The sequence below is a fragment of the Poromitra crassiceps genome (assembly GCF_964638095.1).
Source record: "Poromitra crassiceps genome assembly, chromosome: 3".
Taxonomy (NCBI): domain Eukaryota; kingdom Metazoa; phylum Chordata; class Actinopteri; order Beryciformes; family Melamphaidae; genus Poromitra; species Poromitra crassiceps.
In genome coordinates, this window is record NC_139625.1 from 28,005,180 (window position 1) to 28,028,081 (window position 22,902).

General features: G+C 43.9%; 1 protein-coding gene across 2 annotated transcripts in view; it reads left to right on the forward strand.

Moving 5' to 3' along the window:
* The first annotated feature begins 497 nt into the window (after positions 1-497).
* LOC310773833 (inositol-tetrakisphosphate 1-kinase-like) overlaps positions 498-22,902 on the forward strand; it is a 58,953-nt gene continuing 36,548 nt past the window's right edge. Inside the window, exons 1-3 of one of the 2 annotated variants that reach the window (XM_083633794.1) lie at positions 498-551; positions 1,232-1,378; positions 9,287-9,311. In XM_083633794.1, the coding sequence (XP_083489920.1) occupies positions 1,284-1,378; positions 9,287-9,311 (120 nt within the window). In that variant the 5' untranslated portion in view covers positions 498-551; positions 1,232-1,283. Of the gene's footprint in view, positions 552-580; positions 707-1,231; positions 1,379-9,286; positions 9,312-22,902 lie in introns of those variants that run through there. The other variant, XM_083633795.1, reaches the window with a different exon arrangement.

Genomic DNA, 22,902 nt, shown 5'->3' on the forward strand with positions numbered 1-22,902 from the left:
GAATACATGTACAGCATGTTGAAAGATCGATTCACCATTGCGCCATCGCTGATTTAATCTAGGTATGGACTGACAGTGAGTTGAAAGCGAATGAGGTGGTGCGCACCTCTTGTGGGGAACAGACTGAACTACTATACGCTCTGACCGCAACCGTGCACGCCTCATGTTGCCTTCAGGAGCTGATGGAAGAATCGTAGTTACAACTTAAGGCCCACATGAACGACCAAACAAAATGTTAATGATAATGGTAATGCATAAAACATCATGAATAACACGTCTGATGCACATTTATATGCTCGTATTAGGTCTGCAGCGCTTAATTTCTAACACACAAAACAACACATACAAAATAACTACACTTGTTGCAAGGGCGTTATTATTAGCATTTGAATCACTTACCTAAAATGTGTATGTTCTCGTCCGACTTCCGAAAGGTCGACAACAAAGAGGATTTACGAGGGGCACATGAATGCAGCATCAGTCTCCTGAATCCTGGGTGTGTGCAGTCGGTTCAGCTCCGAGATAGAGAGGGACGTGAAGAACATCTCGACGTGAGTCCAGTCCAGCTGTGCTTGTCATCTGTCATCTTGTTTGAAAACTTCACCTCTTCCTCCAGGCGACCTCAGAATGGGAAACTATCAGAGCTAGCGTTAGATTCTGAAGAGAACAGACAGACATTCAAAGGGAACTGTGCTAAAACGGACAGGTTAGCTCACCACAGCTTCTCGTTGCCAGCTTTATTGGACCGTTAGTAGTCAATTGCTGTATCTTCCAGCTAACTGGTTGTAGCTAACTAGCGTTAACTAGTTCGGCAACTTAATTGATATCCGAAAAATGTGTTCTTTGTTCTGTTGAGGGCAGCTTTCCTAGCAAGCTAGCTCACTCCTTATTGCATGCCATGGGTTAACGTTAACGTTAGCTATGCAGATCACAGTTCGCTTACTTAGCCAGTCAGCTAACGTTAGCAATCGGGCTTAGCAAACGGGGTTCAAATTCGTGGTACCAAATGAGCTCGTCTATACTAGCTCGCTAATGTTGGAACACTGTGATGTTGTGCTTTGTAGCCCAGGCAATGTTAACCCTGGGAGGGCGTTTAGCAAGCAGCGGGAGTCAGACTAGTGGGGAGCGTCACTTCTAGCTGTGTGTGGCTTGCGTTCTCGTATTACAAACCAATTGGTGAACTTGTGTTTTCCCCCTCACTGCTCTGGTACTGTTTCCTGTTTTCGACCAGGTTGAGCCTCCAGTCACATCATCCAGCTTTAGAAGACAGGAGCAAAGTGGAGATGCAGACATTTCTGAAAGGCCGGAGAGTCGGCTATTGGCTCAGCGAGAAGAAGATGAAGAAGCTGAATTTCCAGGCCTTTGCTGATTTGTGCAGGTATGTAATGGAAAAACAATCTTACTCAGACCTGACCAAGTGATTTTATTTGGATATTAAGAGTAACTTAACTAACAGAAACAACTTCACATGAATGCACACAGCATGCCTACATCGCAGACGGTTTCCTATAAACTTTAGCTAGAGATTGACATTTTCTAATTCATGTAGGCTTGCTAGGTTATGAATCGTGTGCTTTGCGTGGCTGGTATTTGATGAACAGGGAATGGGTCCTTTTGCTGTTTGAACTTTCTCATTAGAGAGTGGTTCCCTGCTGCTCTTTCATGTCTGTTTGACATTTGAAGTTCCCATTAGTGTCGATTAGGCTTGTTGCTGCTCTGCTTCTTCCTTCTTTAGGGCATTAAAATATTCTATCTGTAATTGTATTTATGAATGCCCCAAGGGACAAAAGTCACGTCCTTAGTTGGTGAATAGCTAATGCCCTTTGTTATGTCTTCAGTCAATGCTTGTTGAGACATGGTGCTGAAAATACTGTAAGGAGACAGGAGACGGACCCTTCCTACACACATCTTGACTTTGCCCTAAGGTGAATCTGTAACAGGGCAAGTGCCAGAATCTGAAACTTAAGCGAGTGTTTATGCTTATTTGTTCTGAATCATGAGACTTAAATTCAGGTTCCAGCCCGAAGCAATTGTAAAGTTAGAATCCAGAAAAACAAGATTCTCAAGTTCAACTGTGATGCCCTCAAGACATTGTTTGGAGCCATTCCATTGTCAGCAAATGGGAGGCTGACGTTATGGACTCAAAGAATGTTTGTTATTTTGATTTTTATTCTGTAGTATTAACCGTTTTAAACCAGAATATGTACTCATATTTCCAAAAGGTTACTTTTTGACTGTCACAGTATCCAAATTGTCTCATGTATCTGTATATGTCTGTATCTGTCTGTATGGTGGAATGAGCTTCCACCTTCAGTCAGGACGGCTGAATCACTGCCGATCTTTCGGAAAAGATCGGCTCCATCTGGGCCCTTCTTGAACTAACTTCTTTCTCTCTCTAAAAAATAGACTGTGTTGCTTAGTTGATTGCTCTATTGCTGACAAAAATGTGTTATTGTAAGTCGCTTTGGATAAAAGCGTCTGCCAAATGATGTAATGTAATGTATCATCTATATCAAGTTGCTCCACTCATATCACAAACTATATATTTTTTTGTTAGTTTTATTTATTTTTTCATAGATTAAACAAGTCTTATCTGTCCAAATGGCTAGACTTGATCTTTATTTTGTTTAAGGGTGTATTTCCAGTGTAGTATGGCTTTGTGTGATGATTCCCTGGCCTTGAGAGAGGGAGTCTTTATGTTGTACATTATCTTGCCATGATGTAGCTTATCTGCCTCCAGTGGAGAGAATGGTTATGTAATGTATTGCAAAGCGGGACGCAGATGTCCTCAGCAGGGTTGACTAGAGAGAAGTGAACTATGGGCTACATAAAAGGTCCTGTATCTCGGACTGGGGAAGGGCTCCAAGGTATGATGCCAACCTTCTCATCCCTTGCTGCCACAGTCTGATGTTGTGCTGTGTAACAGACGGGGAGAGGGATAACAGGAAACATTTAAAGGCTTCAGCCACTCGTTGTAGTAAGAATGTGTTTCTGTTGGTTAGGTATTTTGGCACCGGTGCAGTGTGGATTGTCCCAGTTGATGGCTTTGGTGAAGGATTTTCACTTTACCACAAGAGGGTTGTTGCCTCACAAAGCAACCCGATTGAGCCCAGAGAGATTACCACACTGTAATCCACAAAACATTTTTAATCTCTTGGGTAAGGGAAGGAATGAGTCCACACACTGTAGCTCCCATTTAGCCAAATGCTAAATGGGAACTACAGTGTGTGGACTCATTCCTTTGCTATACTGTCGTCTTTTTTGGTCCATCACCTAGTTTGAAGACTGTTTTGGATGTGCGCGCCTCATTGTTTATAATCTCTTGGGTAAGCCTCCAGCCATACCCCCCCCCCCCCTGTCCAAAAGCTGGATTGTGGTCTAGAACAGAGAGGGTGTGGGCCAGGTGTTTAGAAGAGGTGTTTGTGAGTTTGTGATAGCAGCTCTCACAAGGAATAGTCAAACTGATAACCTTTTACACAGCAATAATGACAATACCATCCAGTTTACATGACAAAGAGCTACACAATACATGTGAGTGAATCAAGTTGATCAAACCCTGATTGCTTTTACCATTGAAACTAGTCTTTCTCTTCTAGTTCTCTTTTTCAAATAGATTTCCCTTATTATATAGCATGTCAGAAAACAAAAGTCATCCTTTAGAGGAAGGAAAAGATGGAACTAACATAACCTTCCTTCCTATGAGTGGCTCCCATATACTGTATAGACTGGATCTGATTTGAAAAAGGCATTTTGTCTTGCACATCATCAAACACACATCATAAGGTATCTCTATCCGTGGCACTTCTTTGAGTACGTTGGTATTGTAAACTTGGATCTCCAGACCTGCTGTTATGCAATAGTGGCAGCTTATTGTCGAACCTCAAACAAGAAAAACAGATTTACTTGTTATGGTCTAGACCAGGGGTTGCCAACCTTTTTTGTGCCAAGGACCGGTAGATCCATGGAAAAAAAAAGTCGCGGACCGGTTGTCAATTTTAATGATTTTAGTTAAATAATATTTGTGGCGACAAAGGGTAAATAACAGCCTTTTGTGTTGTACTGTATGTAGCCTATACAGCAGTGATACTCAACTTGCGGCCCGCCGGCCTATCAAGGCGGGGCTAGGGATAGGAAGGTTGTAGATAGTTGGGGTTCGAGTAGTCTCGCTGGCCAGCCTCCTCTCCCTTCCGTCCGAGGAGTCTGGCGCCGCAGGTCTCCATAGTGGGACTGCGATGGGCGGCGATTAGTGGCAGTGCTCTTGGAAAATAGTTTCAAACAATCCAACTTGCCGTTTTCAGTGTGTAGCAACGAGCTAGCTTGCTAATGCTAGCTAGTTAGCGTTGTTGTTTTCACTGCGGCGGCAGGGCACTATTTACAGCGACACACAGGGGGGAGGGAGGAGGGAGCGGAAGCCGCTCTGATTGACATGGTCGGAGCCAATGACAGAGCTTGTAATAAGCCGGGAGTGGACATCCGGCTGCCACCGAAACAGTCGCTCCAATGGGAGAGCAGAGTAGAGCAGAGGAGGGCTTATCCCAGTTGCCCGTTTCCGTGCAGCCAGACGACTCTCACAGAAGGGAGGGGAGGCTGGCCAGTGAGACTACTTCCGCATTGGCCTCAATGCAACCAAGAAAGCCTCTTCCCCCTCGCTCACACTATGTGGCAGCATGCAGCTGACATTGTGAGTGCTGTCCTGTCTCTTGCAGCTGGCCATTGGGAGAGTCCTGCTGGTCAGAGGCACCTTGGACCCACTTGGCTTTATCCTTGAGCCCATTCATAATTTGCCACAGCAGTTCAGGGGCGTCCTGCGGCTGACTGACTCACATACCTGATTGGGGGAAATAGATGCTATTCTGGACAAGAGCCTGAGCGTCATTGGACACTATGGGAATCTTTTTACTGTCAAGGCAAAGCCATTAAGCTCTCTAGGACACAAAGCCCCATAACATTGATTGAGCTCCACCCATACAGAAGGAAAACCATGTTTTTGGACTTAGCCTTTCTCCTTACTATCATGCTATCATTGTTGTACAGGCCGACACATTCTGAAAAACAACCACTTGTACACTTTGTAAGTAGTGTTCACATCATTCATGCAGCAATCAGCTCTATCTAGTATCCTAAATCTGGTATACAGCGATGAAAGCCAAAAGCTAAAACATCTGTCCCTTTCTGCCTTCGGTGCATTTCTAGTTTTAGAGTTGTGCATCTTTGAACCTCTTCTTTTTCTTTTTGCATAGAGTTAACAGTTACATGATATGTGTCTTAATAAGTTACTGAAGTGGTGTACTAAAAAGTCCCTTGTTTGTCACCGTATCTCTATGTTCTTGTGTGTCAAGCCTAAACAAAACGTGCTGCTGACCCTGGCCTGCTTGTCTGTTGAGTCTTCCCTCCATCCCTTTCATGGTGTTGACTGAGCAACAATATGGGACAGCAGATATTGTAACAATATGGGACAGCAGACGTAACAATATGGGACAGCGGACATTATAACAATATGGGACAGCAGATATTGTAACAATATGGGACAGCAGACATTGTAACAATATGGGACAGCAGATATTGTAACAATATGGGACAGCAGACATTGTAACAATATGGGACAGCAGACATTACAATATGGGACAGCAGACATAACAATATGGGACAGCAGACATTGTAACAATATGGGACAGCAGACATTACAATATGGGACAGCAGACATTGTAACAATATGGGGCAGCAGACATAACAATATGGGACAGCAGACATTGTAACAATATGGGACAGCAGACATTACAATATGGGACAGCAGACATTGTAACAATATGGGACAGCAGACATTACAATATGGGACAGCAGACATTGTAACAATATGGGGCAGCAGACATAACAATATGGGACAGCAGACATTGTAACAATATGGGACAGCAGACATTGTAACAATATGGGGCAGCAGACATAACAATATGGGACAGCAGACATTGTAACAATATGGGGCAGCAGACATAACAATATGGGACAGCAGACATTGTAACAATATGGGGCAGCAGACATAACAATATGGGACAGCAGACATTGTAACAATATGGGGCAGCAGACATAACAATATGGGACAGCAGACATTGTAACAATATGGGACAGCAGACATTGTAACAATATGGGGCAGCAGACATAACAATATGGGACAGCAGACATTGTAACAATATGGGGCAGCAGACATAACAATATGGGACAGCAGACATTGTAACAATATGGGACAGCAGACATAACAATATGGGACAGCAGACATTGTAACAATATGGGACAGCAGACATTACAATATGGGACAGCAGACATTGTAACAATATGGGGCAGCAGACATTGTAACAATATGGGACAGCAGACATTGTAACAATATGGGACGGCAGACATTGTAACAATATGGGACAGCAGACATTACAATATGGGACAGCAGACATTGTAACAATATGGGGCAGCAGACATAACAATATGGGACAGCAGACATTGTAACAATATGGGACAGCAGACATTACAATATGGGACAGCAGACATTGTAACAATATGGGACAGCAGACATTACAATATGGGACAGCAGACATTGTAACAATATGGGACAGCAGACATTACAATATGGGACAGCAGACATTGTAACAATATGGGACAGCAGACATTACAATATGGGACAGCAGACATTGTAACAATATGGGGCAGCAGACATTGTAACAATATGGGACAGCAGACATTGTAACAATATGGGACAGCAGACATTGTAACAATATGGGACAGCAGACATTACAATATGGGACAGCAGACATTGTAACAATATGGGACGGCAGACATTGTAACAATATGGGACAGCAGACATTCTCGATATCAGAGATGGGATGAAACCAAAGGCCCCATTCACACCACATGAAACGTGCCAGCTGCAGTATTAAATATCCACATTGTTGTGAAGCGGCGGATGGCTGCTCTGCTGTTACCATGGGGCTGTAACCTCATAACTGGGACAAGCAGAGCCGTGGTGTTGGAGTGGTTTTGTTCCTCGTCGTAAAGTCCCCCAGCCAGGAGATGTGGTGTTCTGGCCAGGCAGCCACACAAGTTTTTCTTACTGGAATGGTTCTGAATCTGAATGTATTTGACCTGCTGTGGAATAACTGAGCAAGAGAGGACACTTGACTGTGCAAATGCCATCTCTCTCCTCCAGCTTGTGTTTTGGTAGGCCTGAATTATTTCTCTTTCACTGGAAGAATAGGCCTAATTCTGACGTCTCCCCACAAACCAGCAGGTTGAAACATGTCTTATCTGTTCTGTCTTGACAGATTTCTAGTGTATGTGTATGTGTGTAGTGTAGGGTGATTTGTAGTGTATGTGTATGTGTGTGTAGTGTATGTGTGTAGTGTAGGGGGATTTCTAGTGCATGTGTATGTGTGTGTAGTGTATGTGTGTAGTGTAGGGGGATTTCTAGTGCATGTGTGTAGGGTGGGGTACTTAAAGATGACTTTGTCCTGGCATAGGCACTGATGAAGAGAAGAGATGTGTCCAGTTTCCTCTTGTGGTCTGTGTAGTGGTGTACTGTCACTGTGTAAAGCCCGAAACCCACGGAGCAAAACAAGTTTAGCGCACTGCAAGCATCAGATCTGAAATGTATACACCACAGAATGACAGAACCATCAGTATTTGGGGGGAAAGACCACTAATTTATATGTAGGCAGCAGGCACAATAACCGATGAAAAAAACGTGTTATACCGTAGTTTTGAGCCCCTGTCATTCAGAGGCTGTTGGATCATCCTACCTGTCTGCCGTGCAGAGGGGGAGGAAAAAAAGGCAGCGCTGCGCGGGAAAATGATGCAATCAATCTGTCCAAACTTTCACCAATAATTTCATCATGACATCCAGGGATAGGCTATATTTTGCTAGCCGATGCGTTAACATTATTATGCAGAACATTATTCTCACTTTGATCAGATATTGTTTAGCGTATTTACATGCTTGCTGTATTTAAACTGCTGTTAGATTTGTTTGAGGAGCATAGCAAGACAGAGTGGGATGAAAGTGGGCAGAGAGGGGCGGGGGGGTTAGCTCAGAGTGCTTTGGTCGCTGCTGGAACCTCATTTGACGCTCGAAAATCCAAACAGGTTCGGAGTACGGGCGTCAAGGCAGTTTGACGCGCGTCAGAAAGCTCTTGGTGTGTGTTCGGCCGTTCAAAGCAATGAGTGGACATCAAAACGCTAGCGTCTGACGCTCCCTGTGCGTTTGGGGCTTTAGAGCAGCTGGAAGTCTGTCAAACGCTGCCGAGGGCTCTACTGTTGTAGGGGTCTGCTGGTTGCCAAGCAACTGATTTTTACCCAAAACTTAAAATTTCCATGCTGTTTCTGAAAAGTTGAATGTTATCCAGCTCTGAGTGGAATCTGGTATTTCAATTGCAATGATTATACGTTGCTGTCCTGCTATCAGAAAAAAATATTTAATAATTTGGCCTTTTCTACAAAACAGCATTGACTTCACCATATTCTTATTTCCCCCCCAATGATTCATTCTTGCTCTCTGTTTTAGCAGTTGTCTTTTTGCTTTGTGTTGCTGACTGTCCATATAGCCAAACTGCTCAAAACGTTGGTGAATTTCTGTTTGATTCCTCTTATGATAGGGAGCTTTTTTGACATACACACCAGACCATATGCACAGACCTGAGACCATTTGACGATATAGCAAAAATAAGGGTACTTGTCGTGATACAGTCTTAGGGGGCTTTCTCACTGGGAATGATTGCTTTGATTTCGTTCTGTTGGGCGCCCGGGCATGATTGCCCGCCCTCCCCTCTCCCCCGCTGGTCAGCTTTCACATTACAACATTTCTTCCGCACTCGGGAACGGAACGGCGTGCACTTGCTATATCAACTATACCTGGAGTGTATCCTCGCACGGTGTGTTGTCTATGTGGTTCAGAACAGTTGGCGTTCACATTCGCAAGTGTTCCGTTCCCAGGCACGCCAAAGCGTTCCCCAGACCACCTGTACAAGTAGATCCTGTTCCCTGTTCTGCACCCGGTCACGGAACGCAACGCAACGTGCACACTCATCAACGTACACACTCATCAACGTACACACTCATCAACGTACCGGACCTGGGGTCAATTTGGGGACAAGTGTGCTCCGGAACGGTACCGGGGCGCCAGTGAGAAAGCACCCTTTATTGTCTACTAGAAACGGATACAAGCAAGGCAGTCTTATGGATTTTATTGAAGATGCAATTTCTGATCTGTTACATTCATTTTATTAACAGTTTGTTTTCTCTTCTCTTTCAGGAAAAGAGGAATAGAAGTTGTTCAGGTAAGTGGACAGACACAGCATGTTTTTTTTGGTCAGGCAGCGTTTTAAATGTTGTAACAATATATGAACCCAACAGTCATTTATTGATATAGTTTGCAATTGTAAGTTTACAGCTGTGCTGAGAGGCATAAGAGCAACATGTGATGTCAAGCAGTTACAATTCAAATTTCCCATTTGTCTTACATTATGAGATTTTTATACAATACAAGCAACGATCTATTCAGGAGAGAACAACAAGATGAAGTGATATAAAGCTAAGCTCTGCTCCAACAGGGCAGTGCATAGAGGCAGGTAATCCATCAGGTGAGAAGGTGTTCACTAAAGAGCTAGCCATAGAGAGGTCTTTAGCCTTTTCTTAAATATTGAGAGGGACTCTGTGGATCGAATGGAGTTTTGTAACTCACACTGCCTTGATGTGGAAGCACCACGTGTCGATCCTTGGCAGAGTGAAGTGGGCGGGAGGGAGCGTAGACCTGAATGGGGTTGAAGTAGGTAGGAGCTGTTTTGGTTGCTGCGTTGTAGGTGAGCACCGTGAACTTGGAACTTGATGCGAGCAGTAACTGGGAGCCAGTGGAGGATACGCTCTTTTGCGCTGTTGAAGACCAGGCGTGCCATCTCGTTCTGGATCATCTGCAGATGTTTGAGCATGAGCCCTGCAGCTGCCTATAAGGAGTTGCAGTAGATAATATATATATAGATAATAATTGATATTGCAGGCACCTGTACTAAAAGTTGTGCTGCATGTTCAGTAGGTGTGGGAATCACCAGATGCCCCACAATACGATATTATCACGATACGATACTGTTGCTATATTGCGATATGATTGTATTGCGATATATTGAGTATTGCGATATATTGTGATTGATTACCTTTTTTCAACTGCAAATGATGTCCCCAGAGGAAAAAACTTTGTCAACATCTGTTTTATCTAATGAGATAAAGTTTCCAGTCTGTTAGTCTCACTTCAATAATTTGTATTGCAGCAAAATGGGATTGTCAAGCAGACAGAATGACCAACACTGTCATAAAAGCCTGTCCTAAATGTTGCATGCACTTGACATTTTGTATAATAAAATCACGATACTTGGCATACAATACGACATATTGCCCACAAAATATTGTGATATTATGCTGTATCGATTTTCCCCCCAAGTAGGGTCTTCTAGGGGTGGGGGAAAATCGCATAGTATCGCAATATTTTATGTCGTAATTTATCGTATCGCATGAATGCCAAGTATCGCAATATTTTATTATATACATTTTCAGGCGCATGCAAAATTTATGGTTTTTATGATAGTGTTGGTCCGTCTGTCTGCTTGGCAATTTTGCTGCAATAAAAATGATTGAAGTGACATGAACAGACTGGAAACTTCATCTTAGATAAAACAGATGTTGACAAAGTTTTCCTTTGGGGACATATTTTGCATGTGGAAAATAGGTCATAAATCGCAAAACTAGCATATCGCAATACCGCAATACTATCGTATCGTGACTTAAAGGGATAGGCAACCTTTTGGGAGATTCGCCTATTTGCCGTAAATGGATAATGTGGATGCTTTTATCGTCACTGTGCGTTGCCTACAAAGAGCGGTACAGCCCTCGCTGCTACTTTCCTAGCGCTACAATGGTAGTGACCGGTATGGCTGCCTACTCCCATTCATTTGCCCAAAATACACATTGTTAATGCCGCCTGTGCGTCCCCCGTGTGTCGCGGTTGAGTGGAGCCTTTCAATATTGCTGGTAGTGATAGCCTACTGTTTGAATTGCCTGGCTCTGTGCTGTAGCAGTAGCCTATCCAAGCCCGCTGGTCTCTCATGACATGTAGAGCTCAGCTGTCCTGTTGTAAATGTGAACGTACATTGCAGTGGCGCAGCCAAACGGCACCGCATGGACTTCATAAATCATGAATTAACCCCACCCCCCGTCAACGACGATGCCATCGTCCATCGCAATGTTTCACTGTGGAACCATCGCGATAGTTATTTAGGTGACATCGCACAACCCTAATTCCCACCTCTAGGTTATAATCTTTCTGACGTTGTTCAGGGCAAATCTGCATGACCGAGCAACAGAAGCCACTTGTTCCTTAAGGTTAGTTGGTCATCAATCATGACAGCCAGCCAAGTTGAAGTTTGTGACAGACGACGTGGGAATGAGCTCAGCTGATTGGAGCTGGGTACTGATCTGTTGTACAGAGGGACTGGCTGGGATGACAAGGAGCTCAGTCTTTGAGAGGTTAAGTTGAAGGTGGCATTACGAGCAGGAAAGGGTGTTACGAGCAGGTTTGGATGAGAGTGGGCAGAGGTGGCTGGCGAGGAGCAGAATGTGTCTGTGGGCCTCATTGACATGGAGTGAGGAGAACTCATCATTATCATTGGAGGTTTCGTCTGATGGAGACCATTTGCGGGGGAACGAGAGGATGTTCCGGACGGTAAGGAAACTGAATTGAATAAAGAAGTGGTCTGACAGAGTTAAAGGGGTGACAGTCAGAATTGCCATGGAGCAAGTACTGTGGAATTCTGTACAACACATCTATCAACGTTTGTCAACGGTTTCTGAGACAAAAGACATGCTCCTACTTCCTACCAGTTTCTCCTGTTCTGCTACCTCTTCTGCACACCCCTCACCTCCCTTTGTACACCCCACATTCTCTTCATTCATCTAGTAGCCTGCAGTGCATCTCCTCAACCATCTCCTGTTGGAGAGAAATAGGGGGGACCGGGGTGGGGGTTGAAACCATTCTCTACACCCACAGATATCTGGCAGATGGTCAACTGTAAACTACTGAGAGTTTAACTTCATGCATATTTCCACTGCAACCTCCTAGATGCCTCATGGAGATGCTTCACTGGCTGTACTCAGTCTGTAAGCGTCACCAGTCATAGGCTCCCCAAGCATAGCGTTTTGGGCTGTGATGCAACCCATTCCATTCCTAGCAGGATATTTCAACACCTGACCTCAACTCTCTCAACTCTATTCTACCTCAAAGGAATCCGCTCGGGGTGGGGCCAGTGGTCGTCTTAGCAGAATATTTCAGTGACAGGAAAATCTGACTGAGGACGATCTACCCGGCAACTCACAGGCAACACTGTCAATAAGCACATGTAGACCACCTGTAATAAATAAACCCCCTGCATCGTTCATATTTGCCGTGTTGAGGCACAATGGTGGCAGTGTTTTAGTGCCGGGGGGGGGTGCTGTGAATAGCCACACACAAAGAACCGTTTATAACTTGATTTGGTTTTATTTCATTCATGTATGAAGAATTGGGGGACACTTCAAGGAAAAAATGTAAATATGGAGAGGCACTTGGACAGAACAGACTTACCTCTGGCTGACACCCAGTGTGGAAAAATAAGCCCCATGAAGTTTAAGATGAAAGAAATCTTATAAATGCACAATCTAAGGGATCTTCTGTATATTAAATGTTATTGTGATCGATTGTTTTTGAAAAGTAACTGCTAGCACCGTAGACTGTCTCCGTTATCATTATGAAAAGACAATAAATTAAAATGACAGGTAATAATAGATTACGGTATGACAAGAATTTTTACTACCCTGTCTGTCAAAATGACAGACAACAAGAACCACAAGCACAGTGCTCTGTGGCTTTGGCTACACATCATTTACTGTAGTGTTTATGTGACTGTGGCTGGATTAAAAACATTCAGTAAAGACTGGATCTCAAGTAGGGACGCTGTGTAGAGTTGTTACTCAATGAGTTTGGCCACTTTGCTGTGGTACTGCTGCAGTACTGCCACAGCGGTAGAGGGGGGGGGGGGGGGGCACAGCAGCGCCCCCTCACTGCTGCAGTACTGTCACTGCGGTCAAAGTGGGCAGCACAGCAGCGCCTTGGAAATGTGGCAGTAAGGCAGCCCAAATTAGTTGAGTAACATCTATATGAAGGCCCTATATGAAGGCCAGTCCTGAGTAAATATAGCATAATTACCAGAAAGGTAACCTCAAAAGCGTAGATATTGATTATGGAAACATTACTTCACCTGTTGGATTGCTATACAGCTTTGCTGCTGTTTGTTAGTCGATATGCTCTCAATGGTGAAAGTTGCTTGTCAGCAAATTGCTCCCTGGGATTGAGGAGGAAATCAAGGGCTGGTTTTCTAGTCTCTTTTCTCAGCCTCTTATCCTGAGCTGTTTCTCTTTTTATGCCGATTCTTGACTTCCTGGAGCTTCCTCGCTTTGAGGCGGGGCGGGCGGCCCGGTGTCAGTCAGTGCTGCACTGTCAGGAGAGAGCAGCCTGCGAGATGCACCCGGTGCCAGTCAGTGCCCGCACTGTCATGGTCACACACAGACAATGGCAGCCATTGTAATGCTTTGGCCTTGTTATGCGAGTCCATGTATGAAGCTGTCACCCGCTATAATGAAGAAGAGGGATGCTGTGTTTAAGAAAGAGAGATCATAAGAAAGATGGAGGCAAAGGGAGGTCACAGAGAGGGTGGGGTGGATTTACATGATGGAATAAGCATTTCTGCATGAAACTTGTCTTTTAATACCATGACCAGAGAGAGAGGATGACACTCCCATCACAGATAAAGTGTTTGGTATAGTGTTGTTTTTGAGGCCTTGTTACTGTTATTTGAACATCAAGGCTATCTAACCTTGTCCTCTAGAAGGCTGATGTGTAGAATATAGCTACAGATGTATTTTTTTTATGTCCAGCCCAAACAGTCACCTAACCTTGTCCTTGTGGTCTTACAGAATTAGCCTGATCCAAGTGATAACAACTCATCCTTGGATATCAAAGGATACATGAAAGAGATCATCTCCTCCTGGCCTTTTGCTGGCAGGAGAAACCCTTAGTTAATGTTGTTTTGCAGCCTAATGAGCAGTGAATCCACTGATCCATTGTGTGTCAAACCAAACTGAGGCCCAGATGTTGCCATCAGCTACGCGCTTGCCCTATGTGGAAGTGCATTATGCGATGTAGAGTATATTTGCCATGAGATGTTTGGAATCTCCAGAGGGCTTGGCAGTTGGTATGACATCACCCTGTGTGAGCAGATCTTTGCTAAATCTGGCAGCCCATGGGAGCTCATTTGGTATATTTTTCTATTTTTAGTCTGGGAAAACTCTACTTGTGTGTCCATCAGGAAGATGGAACTGAAAAAGAACAGAAGTTCTTTTATTAGATTTTTTCTATACAATTGATCTGCATTTAGCCTCTAGTCTAGTACCTCCTCCCCACTCGAGGTCATTTGTTTTCAGGTAGCCCATTATCACACTGACTCACTCACTCACTCACTCACTCACTCACTCACTCACTCACTCACTCACTCACTCACTGACTCACCTTCTCGCTACACCCCCCACCACCCCGGCTTCATTCTTCCCCTCCCACCTCCAAGCAATTTGTATGGGCTCATCAGTCATCAATATTGACCCCTTTGCCCTGAGCGTATAAGAGCCGTCCTTCCATTAGCCTGTCTGCATCACACAGCTGATGAGATGATCCCACCAGGCTTTGTTTAGAGGAGGCCAATATTCACTCTGAGAGTGGAATCCATCAAGGCAAATGGCCACCAACAGAGAGAGGGCTGTCCAAGAAAAGTGATTGAGTTAGCGGTTTTATTATATTGTAAGTGCTCGGGAATTTAAAGTTAATTTCTGGCCCGTTACTGTATCTCACCCACATTGAATTGGTGGAGGCCGACAGAAATGAGATCCTAGAAGGCATTTATTGGTCTTTCCATTGGGGCATGTTTCCAAAGACGGCTGCTTGGTGGACAAGATTTGGATTTTGCGTTCAGTTGCATAACCTAAGATGGTGCCGGAGATCAGAAATCCAGAGAACGTTTGAAGGTGGAGGGTAACAGGCCTGGCACTTACTAGTTGGATACCTTGTGATTATCTCATGAGCATAAAACATGAACACTACCACATCATCTCAGAGTGGATAGTGACAGTGTTTCTTTCTGCCTTGCTCAGCCCGCCCCCTTTCAAACACATTTGTATGGATATGAGCATTTCTTCTTGCTTATTAAGCAAGAAGAATTTCTGACACAAGTGATGGATGAGTGGAAAGAGGGAAAGCATACGTACATCTTATTTCCTGTCTTTTTTTTCCTCTCTTCCAAATTGGTGTTCGTAGTTCTTTAAGAATGCAAATATGCAAAGGGAAATGTGGGAGTTGTGTGAAAATTTCAGATACAATTTGTGAAGCTTAATGAGCTAAATTTACATTTTCACAATAATAACAATAATAAAACAACAACAATAATAGAACGTTTACTTCCATTAATTAATTAGACTAGAAATATGCGCTTCGCGTGCTCATTTCTAGCTTGTGTGCTCATTTCTAGCACGCTTCGCGCGCTCTGCGCTCAGCATGTGCTGTGGAGCAAGTGTGTGCCGCAGAACCCCTCCGCCTTATTATAGTAGTGAGATATTGCTTAAATAACTAATGGACATGATTTGTAGAAAATGTATTCCCCAAATGCTGCCTGTAAACCATGATAACTTAGAATCTGCACTGGTATAAAGGAGGGAAGATTTTGGAGCGGGGTCAGGTTATTGGAAGGGACGGGATAACGACACCCTGACCACATTATCCCATCTCAGTAGGCCTGGGAGAGGCATGGAGCCTCCTTACCCACCCTGACTACAGTATCCCTTCTCAGTAGGCCTGGGAGAGGCATGGAGCCTCCTTACCCACCCTGACCACATTATCCCTTCTCAGTAGGCCTGGGAGAGGCATGGAGCCTCCTTACCCACCCTGACCACATTATCCCTTCTCAGTAGGCCTGGGAGAGGCATGGAGCCTCCCTTACCACCCTGACCACATTATCCCTTCTCAGTAGGCCTGGGAGAGGCATGGAGCCTCCCTTACCACCCTGACCACATTATCCCTTCTCAGTAGGCCTGGGAGAGGCATGGAGCCTCCCTTACCACCCTGACCACAGTATCCCTTCTCAATAGGCCTGGGAGAGTCATGGAGCCTCCGATGAGCATTGAACATTTGTATGGAAGCAGCATTCCTGCCTTCTTCCTCAGTGTCTCATTCCTTCTCTGTCAGGCTTTAGGAGGCCCAGTGGTCCTCAGTGAAGTGTATACATGGTGATGAAAGCTTCATAGTCCAATTCTTCAGTGCACAAGAGAGTCAGTGAGACAAGTCTAATTATTCCATGGCCTCGGGGGAGGCTGAGGAGACAGCCATTAGCCTAATTAGCTCTCAATTTGACCCTCCCACACCCTCCTTTGGCTGGAGACTCCCAACCATAATATCCAGAGTGCCTTGCGCCACCCCAGAAAGCAGAGCCGGGGGGGGGGGTGTTGGCAGGGGGGCTCGCTACGGCCCGAGTTGTAAAGATAATGTTACGTTTAGGATGGAAAGTGAAGGGAAATGTTTTCTAATAGATCTTTTCTTTAATCAAACCTAGATCACTAAGATCAGGGGTGGACAACAGTTTTTTCCTGAGGGCCATACTGACTTACATCAAGTAAGCGAAGGGCCACACATTGGAGATTATACCTGCCAACACTCCTGATTTTCGCGGGAGTCTCCCTATTTTTAACCCTCTCTCCCGTTGTGATTGGTAATTTCTTGTTAATCTCCTGATATAATAGTGATACAAATCCAATGGCTGTAGCAGATGAGATTTTTAGGCCGGTGCTTGCACTGGTCTATAGGAGCACGTGTGTCCCAATCGCTCCTGTCACCCTTCCTGGCACCCTTTCATCAAGATGGGCTTTTACTTTGAAATTTGTTTTATTTGACGAATGTCCGGTTTCGGACTTCCTGTCTGCCCTGATCTGATGTTGTTTAGCTTGACAGAGTCGCTCACGGCTGGCGCCCATGTTAACGTTACACGCGACGCAACAAATAAACAAACACACATTTCCCAGTGTCTCTGGCCATCAACAGTAGCGGGAGATGTCTCCCCTTCCAGCAAATATACATGAATGTTATGCGTAAGGAACATGAACATCTTACCGCGAGGGAGAGAGCTAAGATAAGTAGCTAACAGCTGAGCTAAGTAGGCTATAACTAGCGTGTTAGCCGATCGGAAAAGCATGTAAACAGCGGTGAGATCTCCTTTATTAAAGTATGCAACCATTTCCAATGAACAAATGACATGTAGCCTTCAACTTTAAAACAAAACAATGTGCTTCTGCTTACTTCTTACATTCAACTCTGTATGGCAGTGAGTGCAGACAGTGCAACCCCAGTGGCATGTAGCCCTCGAGTATTTAAAACAAAAACAATAGTGCTTCTGCTGCTTACTTAGCCTCCATTCAACTTTTTATGGCAGACCTGTTCAAAGAATTCAAGGTGGGTTCATTCTTTCAAACGGTGTAAAATAACATGTTTAACAACATATCAAACGGACCTTATCCTGTCACATTAGTTTTTGAGATAGCTGGCAATGCATTGTGTAACCAAAAAAACGTTTGGCTAACGTTAACGTTAACGTGTTTTGTAATGGAATCTTTATGGGACACGGCTAATACCTGGCACAGCGTTAGCTAGCATAGTGTAGCACGTGTGCAATGCAAATGGAATCATTATGGAACTATGGCTAAGTTTGGCTCTTAGCCGTGTCCCATAATGATTCCATTACAAATATTGCATTGCACATGTGACATGTTATTTTACTAAAAATAATACATTTTACCATAATTTCAAGTAGAATGATACCACCCAAGTAAGAATATTTCAAGTGTTTCAAGTGCTTTACTGAAATAGTTGGACCATATAATGATAATACAATTATCTCAACCTTAAAAGGTTACATATAGGTGCCAAAAAGCCATAAATTCACATCAAACAACAAAGAAAAACAACAATTATAATTCAAGTTTAAACAGTAAGTGTGCAGCTGCAGCATTTATTAAAAAAAAAAAAAAAAATCTTTATCCTGCATCCCTAAACACAAACAGGGAAAAAAGGTGGAAAATCAGATGACAGCTTATACTGTATGTGTTCTGTTGATTGTTAAAATGTGTATGGGTATACATGGGTGATCCCATGCACCGGCCGTATGCCAGGTTTCGACCTGGCCTTGTTTAACATAATTCTGCCTTTTATTGAGTTTTTGGGGATCGTTTTGTTTTTCTTTGAATCCGGTCCTGGGGCCGCATTTTGATTGCAATGACTGTAGAACAGTCATTTCTTACACATTTCTGTGGTGTTTGAAAAACGTTTTCAAGATCGGTGTTGTACATTACTGATGTAAAATCTTATTTTAGGGGTAATACTATAAAATCTGTTCCTCACAAACACAACAAAGAAAACATCATCCTGCAATGAAATATGTTTGAAAAGTCTGTAGGTGATTGATCTAATTATCTATTAGAAAACATTCACTTTAGTAAATGTAAACGCACACCTAACTTCTCTTTACAAGTCGGCCTGCAGAGGCGTAGCGAGCCCCCTGACTCCCGACTGCTCGGCTTTCTTCTGTGGCGCAAGGCACTCTGGGACTTATGGTGACATGGTTAGATTTAGTAGCTCCCACATCGCTCTTGTCTTGTTTGTACTTTATATGAGATGTGGCCAGCAGCCATGACTTGTCTCAGACACATATGCTCTCTTACACCAGGGTGTCAAGTGCCACACAGCATGCAAAATAAAACATTAATGCGTCTGTCTGCTCTCTGCACACGCTGTCTGTCTCTAGGTTCATCTGAGAACAAAGGGAAAGCCAGGTGAGACGACATCCAGCTAATGTAGCTAGATTGAATGAGCTATAGCAAACCCTATAGAGACATTTTTTATTTGATTTTTTTAACCTTTATTTAAGCAGGAAATTAGACTCATTGAGATTTAAAAAATCTTTTACAAGAGTGTCCTGGCCAAGACAGGCAGCAGCACAATTATACAGTTGCAGACATGGAACGATTTAAAAACAAAAATCGATGACAAATTACAGAATCCTAAATGCAATAATCAGCAATCAACAATCAAAACGTCTACAGCCAGATAAGTCATTTAGGAGCACTTGAAATGTATCTAAAGGGACCAGCTCCTGAAGATTTAGAAAATTCAAATGGAATTCAAATAACTGCAACCTCTGTATAAAACAATGGTTCATATAGTAGACATTTACGTCCACTACACTTTACGCAACAGTGTCCGTACTGTTTGCTCAAATTCAGCGCTCATTTCCCCGGGGAACAGCCAAGGTCCTCCGTGGAGCTACATGAAAGCAGAAAATAGCCATGTTGCCCTTGACTGACCCTCTCCCTCCAGGATGTAGTGTGTTTTTGGGGCTGTCCATCTCTGCCTCGGCCCACCGCGAGCACTCTGTCCCAAAGGGACTCGCAAAGACGTCAGTTGACATTTCTGCATTTCACATTTAGCAGAACAACAGTGACTTGACCGCCGGGTTTTTGGATGAGTTCTAAAGCAAGGTCACTGCACGTGGGGACGGGAGAGCCTCATCATCTGCGACGTGTCCTTGCCAGTGGGTGCTGACCCCATGGTGTAGAGTCCTGCTTTTGTGGAGGGGCCAGGCCATAAGCGGGAGATTAAAAGATGTGCCTCGGTGGAGCACAGTCAAAGCCCTCTCAAAGCAGTTAGTGTTATAGACCAAGGTGTAGAGGCTAGAGCGTATCCACAAGTGACAACAGTTTTTATGGGTGTTGTTGACTTTTCAACACAGTGCTAAATGTGCTATTAAGGTCATGGCAGCATGTTTATGTATAATGCATCTGCCATATGCTCATCTCCGTTCCTACGTGTGAGCTCTTCCACCACATGCTTTCTGAATAAACTGGCTTGTTTGACTTCTGGAGACACTGACTCACTGGAGCCTTTACAGTGCTATTCTAACCCTTTTAAAGGGTTGGTTCATACTTTTTGCCATCATGCTAATTGATTCAGCTCTTTTTTTTTTTGCGCGTTTTTTTTTTAGCAGGGGGTTCCTATCTGGAGGAAACCCCAGGGGAGCACGGGGAGAACATGCAAACTCCACACAGAAAGGCCATTTATGATGATGACCCCACCTGGGCTGTAGGCACTGAGGACATGGGATTGGGGACACACCCTCAGCGTCCATTCCCTCAGGCGGGAATCGAACCCAGGACCAGTGGCGGCCGGCCACTAGAGGGTGCCAGGGCGCCGCCCCACCTATACCCACATGAAGGAAGGGAAAATAAAACGTATATATGGGTAGCAACGCAGTATATACTATAAACACTAGTAGCAGTCCCACGCCGACGGCTTTGTTGTCTTCCTGCAGCACGCGCGCGAAGCAAAGAAGTTTGTTTTCAACTGCCATAAAACACAAAAGACGTTTTGCAAGAATGGAGAAAGAAAATTTTGTGAAGTCACTCAAAACGACGCCGTTTGAGAGACAGACTTTACAGGAGAAGCATCGAGTGAAAGAGCTTGGACCAGATCACCCTGAGCTCGCCATTAAACAACAGGCTACAGACAGAGGAAGAAAATACACTCTGTCTTTTTCAGACATTTCTAGTAGCTAGTAACGTCCGTTACTACTTGCTTGATTTAGGGCTGGAGTGGATGATAATTCAATAGCCTATTATTGTTGGCTTTCAGTGGAATCATCGTGATGATATGAAATTATTTTAACACATTCACTGCCAACAGTTTTTTCCAATCAGTAGGTAGCTTCTGCCAAGGGTTTTTTTGAGAATTCTGGCTCATCTTTCAAGAGCCGAGGATTATTTTCTGCTAGGACTTTGTGAACACAAAATATCTCAAAATAACTAATAGAATGTGTGCTTTCTCTGTCTAAAAGAGTTAGTTTTTTATCATGTTCTGTTATGTAGGCATTAGCAGTTGAATACAGCATGGTTTCAGAGATTTTCAGAGAGTTTTGAGATAAATGGATTTTTAGAACCACCTCACGTGCCTGTGATTATGGGTGCCCTTGGGCAAGTGTGTATACTGTATTGTGTTTGTGTGTGTGTGTGTGTGCGTGCGTGCGTGCGTGATTCGATAGAACAGGCAGAACAGTCACTTTAACCATTTATTTTTGGCATCAGTGAGACATCAGACATCTAAACAATATAGTTCTGAACAGTAATTTCCTCCATAACAGCACCCCCACCCCCCTCTCCTTCAAACTCCTCCCTCCGTGGGTGTGTCTCTGGTGGCTTTGCAGCGTTTGTCACAGGCGAGTTTCTGCTGCCTGTCTGTGCTGCCTGGCTGCTGGCGGCCGCTCGTCGGGCGAGTCTGGATGGGGCTCGTTCATTTCTGGGTTTTCGGTTGCGAGCTTTGATGAAGCTGCGTGCTATTCTGGGCTTTCTGCTGGTGTTTCAAAGTGTGTTGCACCCAGAGTATATTTTTGGAATCCCCCCCCGTTGTGCGCCAGCGCGAAAGCGTTTTCGCCAAACCATTTTCATGAGAATTAGGGATGCACCGATATGAAAATTTTGGCCGATGCCGATAACCGATATTAACATTGCTGTTATGGCCGATAACCGATATTTACCGATGTCGATATGATCTGTATAAAACCACATTTTTATGATCATCACATTTTGTACATACTGAAAAACACATGTTAACACTGAATTTGAAAAAGTTATGCATTTCTTTATTTGCAAAGCCTTTGGAAAAGCCCATAAATCATAGATTTACTGCATTATTTCATATCAATGTGAAGAATTTGGCTGATAACGATAACCGATATTAACATTGCAACATCTGACCGATACCGATATGACCGATATGTTAAAAAATGACCAACATCGGCCGATACCGATATGATTGCCGATATATCGTGCATCCCTAATGAGAATGGCTTCCTCACGCTTTTTCCTGGTGTTTTTGCTCGGCTTCCTCTAGTCTGGAGAGCACTGTCGCCACTTAGTGGGTCGGTAAAATAGGTTATACACATTCAATAGCTCCCATATATTTATAGGAGATGTAAAAGGGTTTGATCCACGTCCCACCGTCAATTTTTTTTTTTTTTTTTTTGACGAGATAACTCGTCCACGGCAGTCAACCGTTGGATTTTTTTTGACGAGTTGACTCGTCGACGGCAGTGAACGTGTTAATAGTGACATTTTTGCTGTCTAAATGTATGATGACAAGCAAATGTTACTTAAAAACTGATCAAATGAGGTATGGCAGGAATATTATTTGAAAATATAAGGTTTGTTTGACATCACCATTCAGTTCAATGAGATGAACACTGATTTTGCATACGTGAAACATATGATATTGATATTGAGAAGAATCCTTATGATTATCATATTGATTTCAACCCCATCGTCCAGGCCTATATTTGGTATAGCCCTCCCTGGACAAAAATGCACCAGCCACTACTGCCCAGGACCTTCTTGCTGTGAGGCGACAGTGCCACTGCAACTGTACCCCCCTTCAGATCAAAATTTCATAAGTTACTTCTCTTCTCTACCTCTTGTTTGCAGGGAGTGAGGCTCTCCAACAGAATCCAACTGGGCATATAAATTATGAGTATACATGTGTATTAGGGTTGTGCGATGTCAACCAAATAGCCATCGTGATGGTTCCACAGTGAAACATTGTGATGGACGATGGCATCGTCATTGACTTTGGGGAGAATAATTAATTATTTATTAAGTCGCTGCGGTGCTGTAATGCCATTTGGCTATGCTGTTGCAATGCGTTCACATTAACAA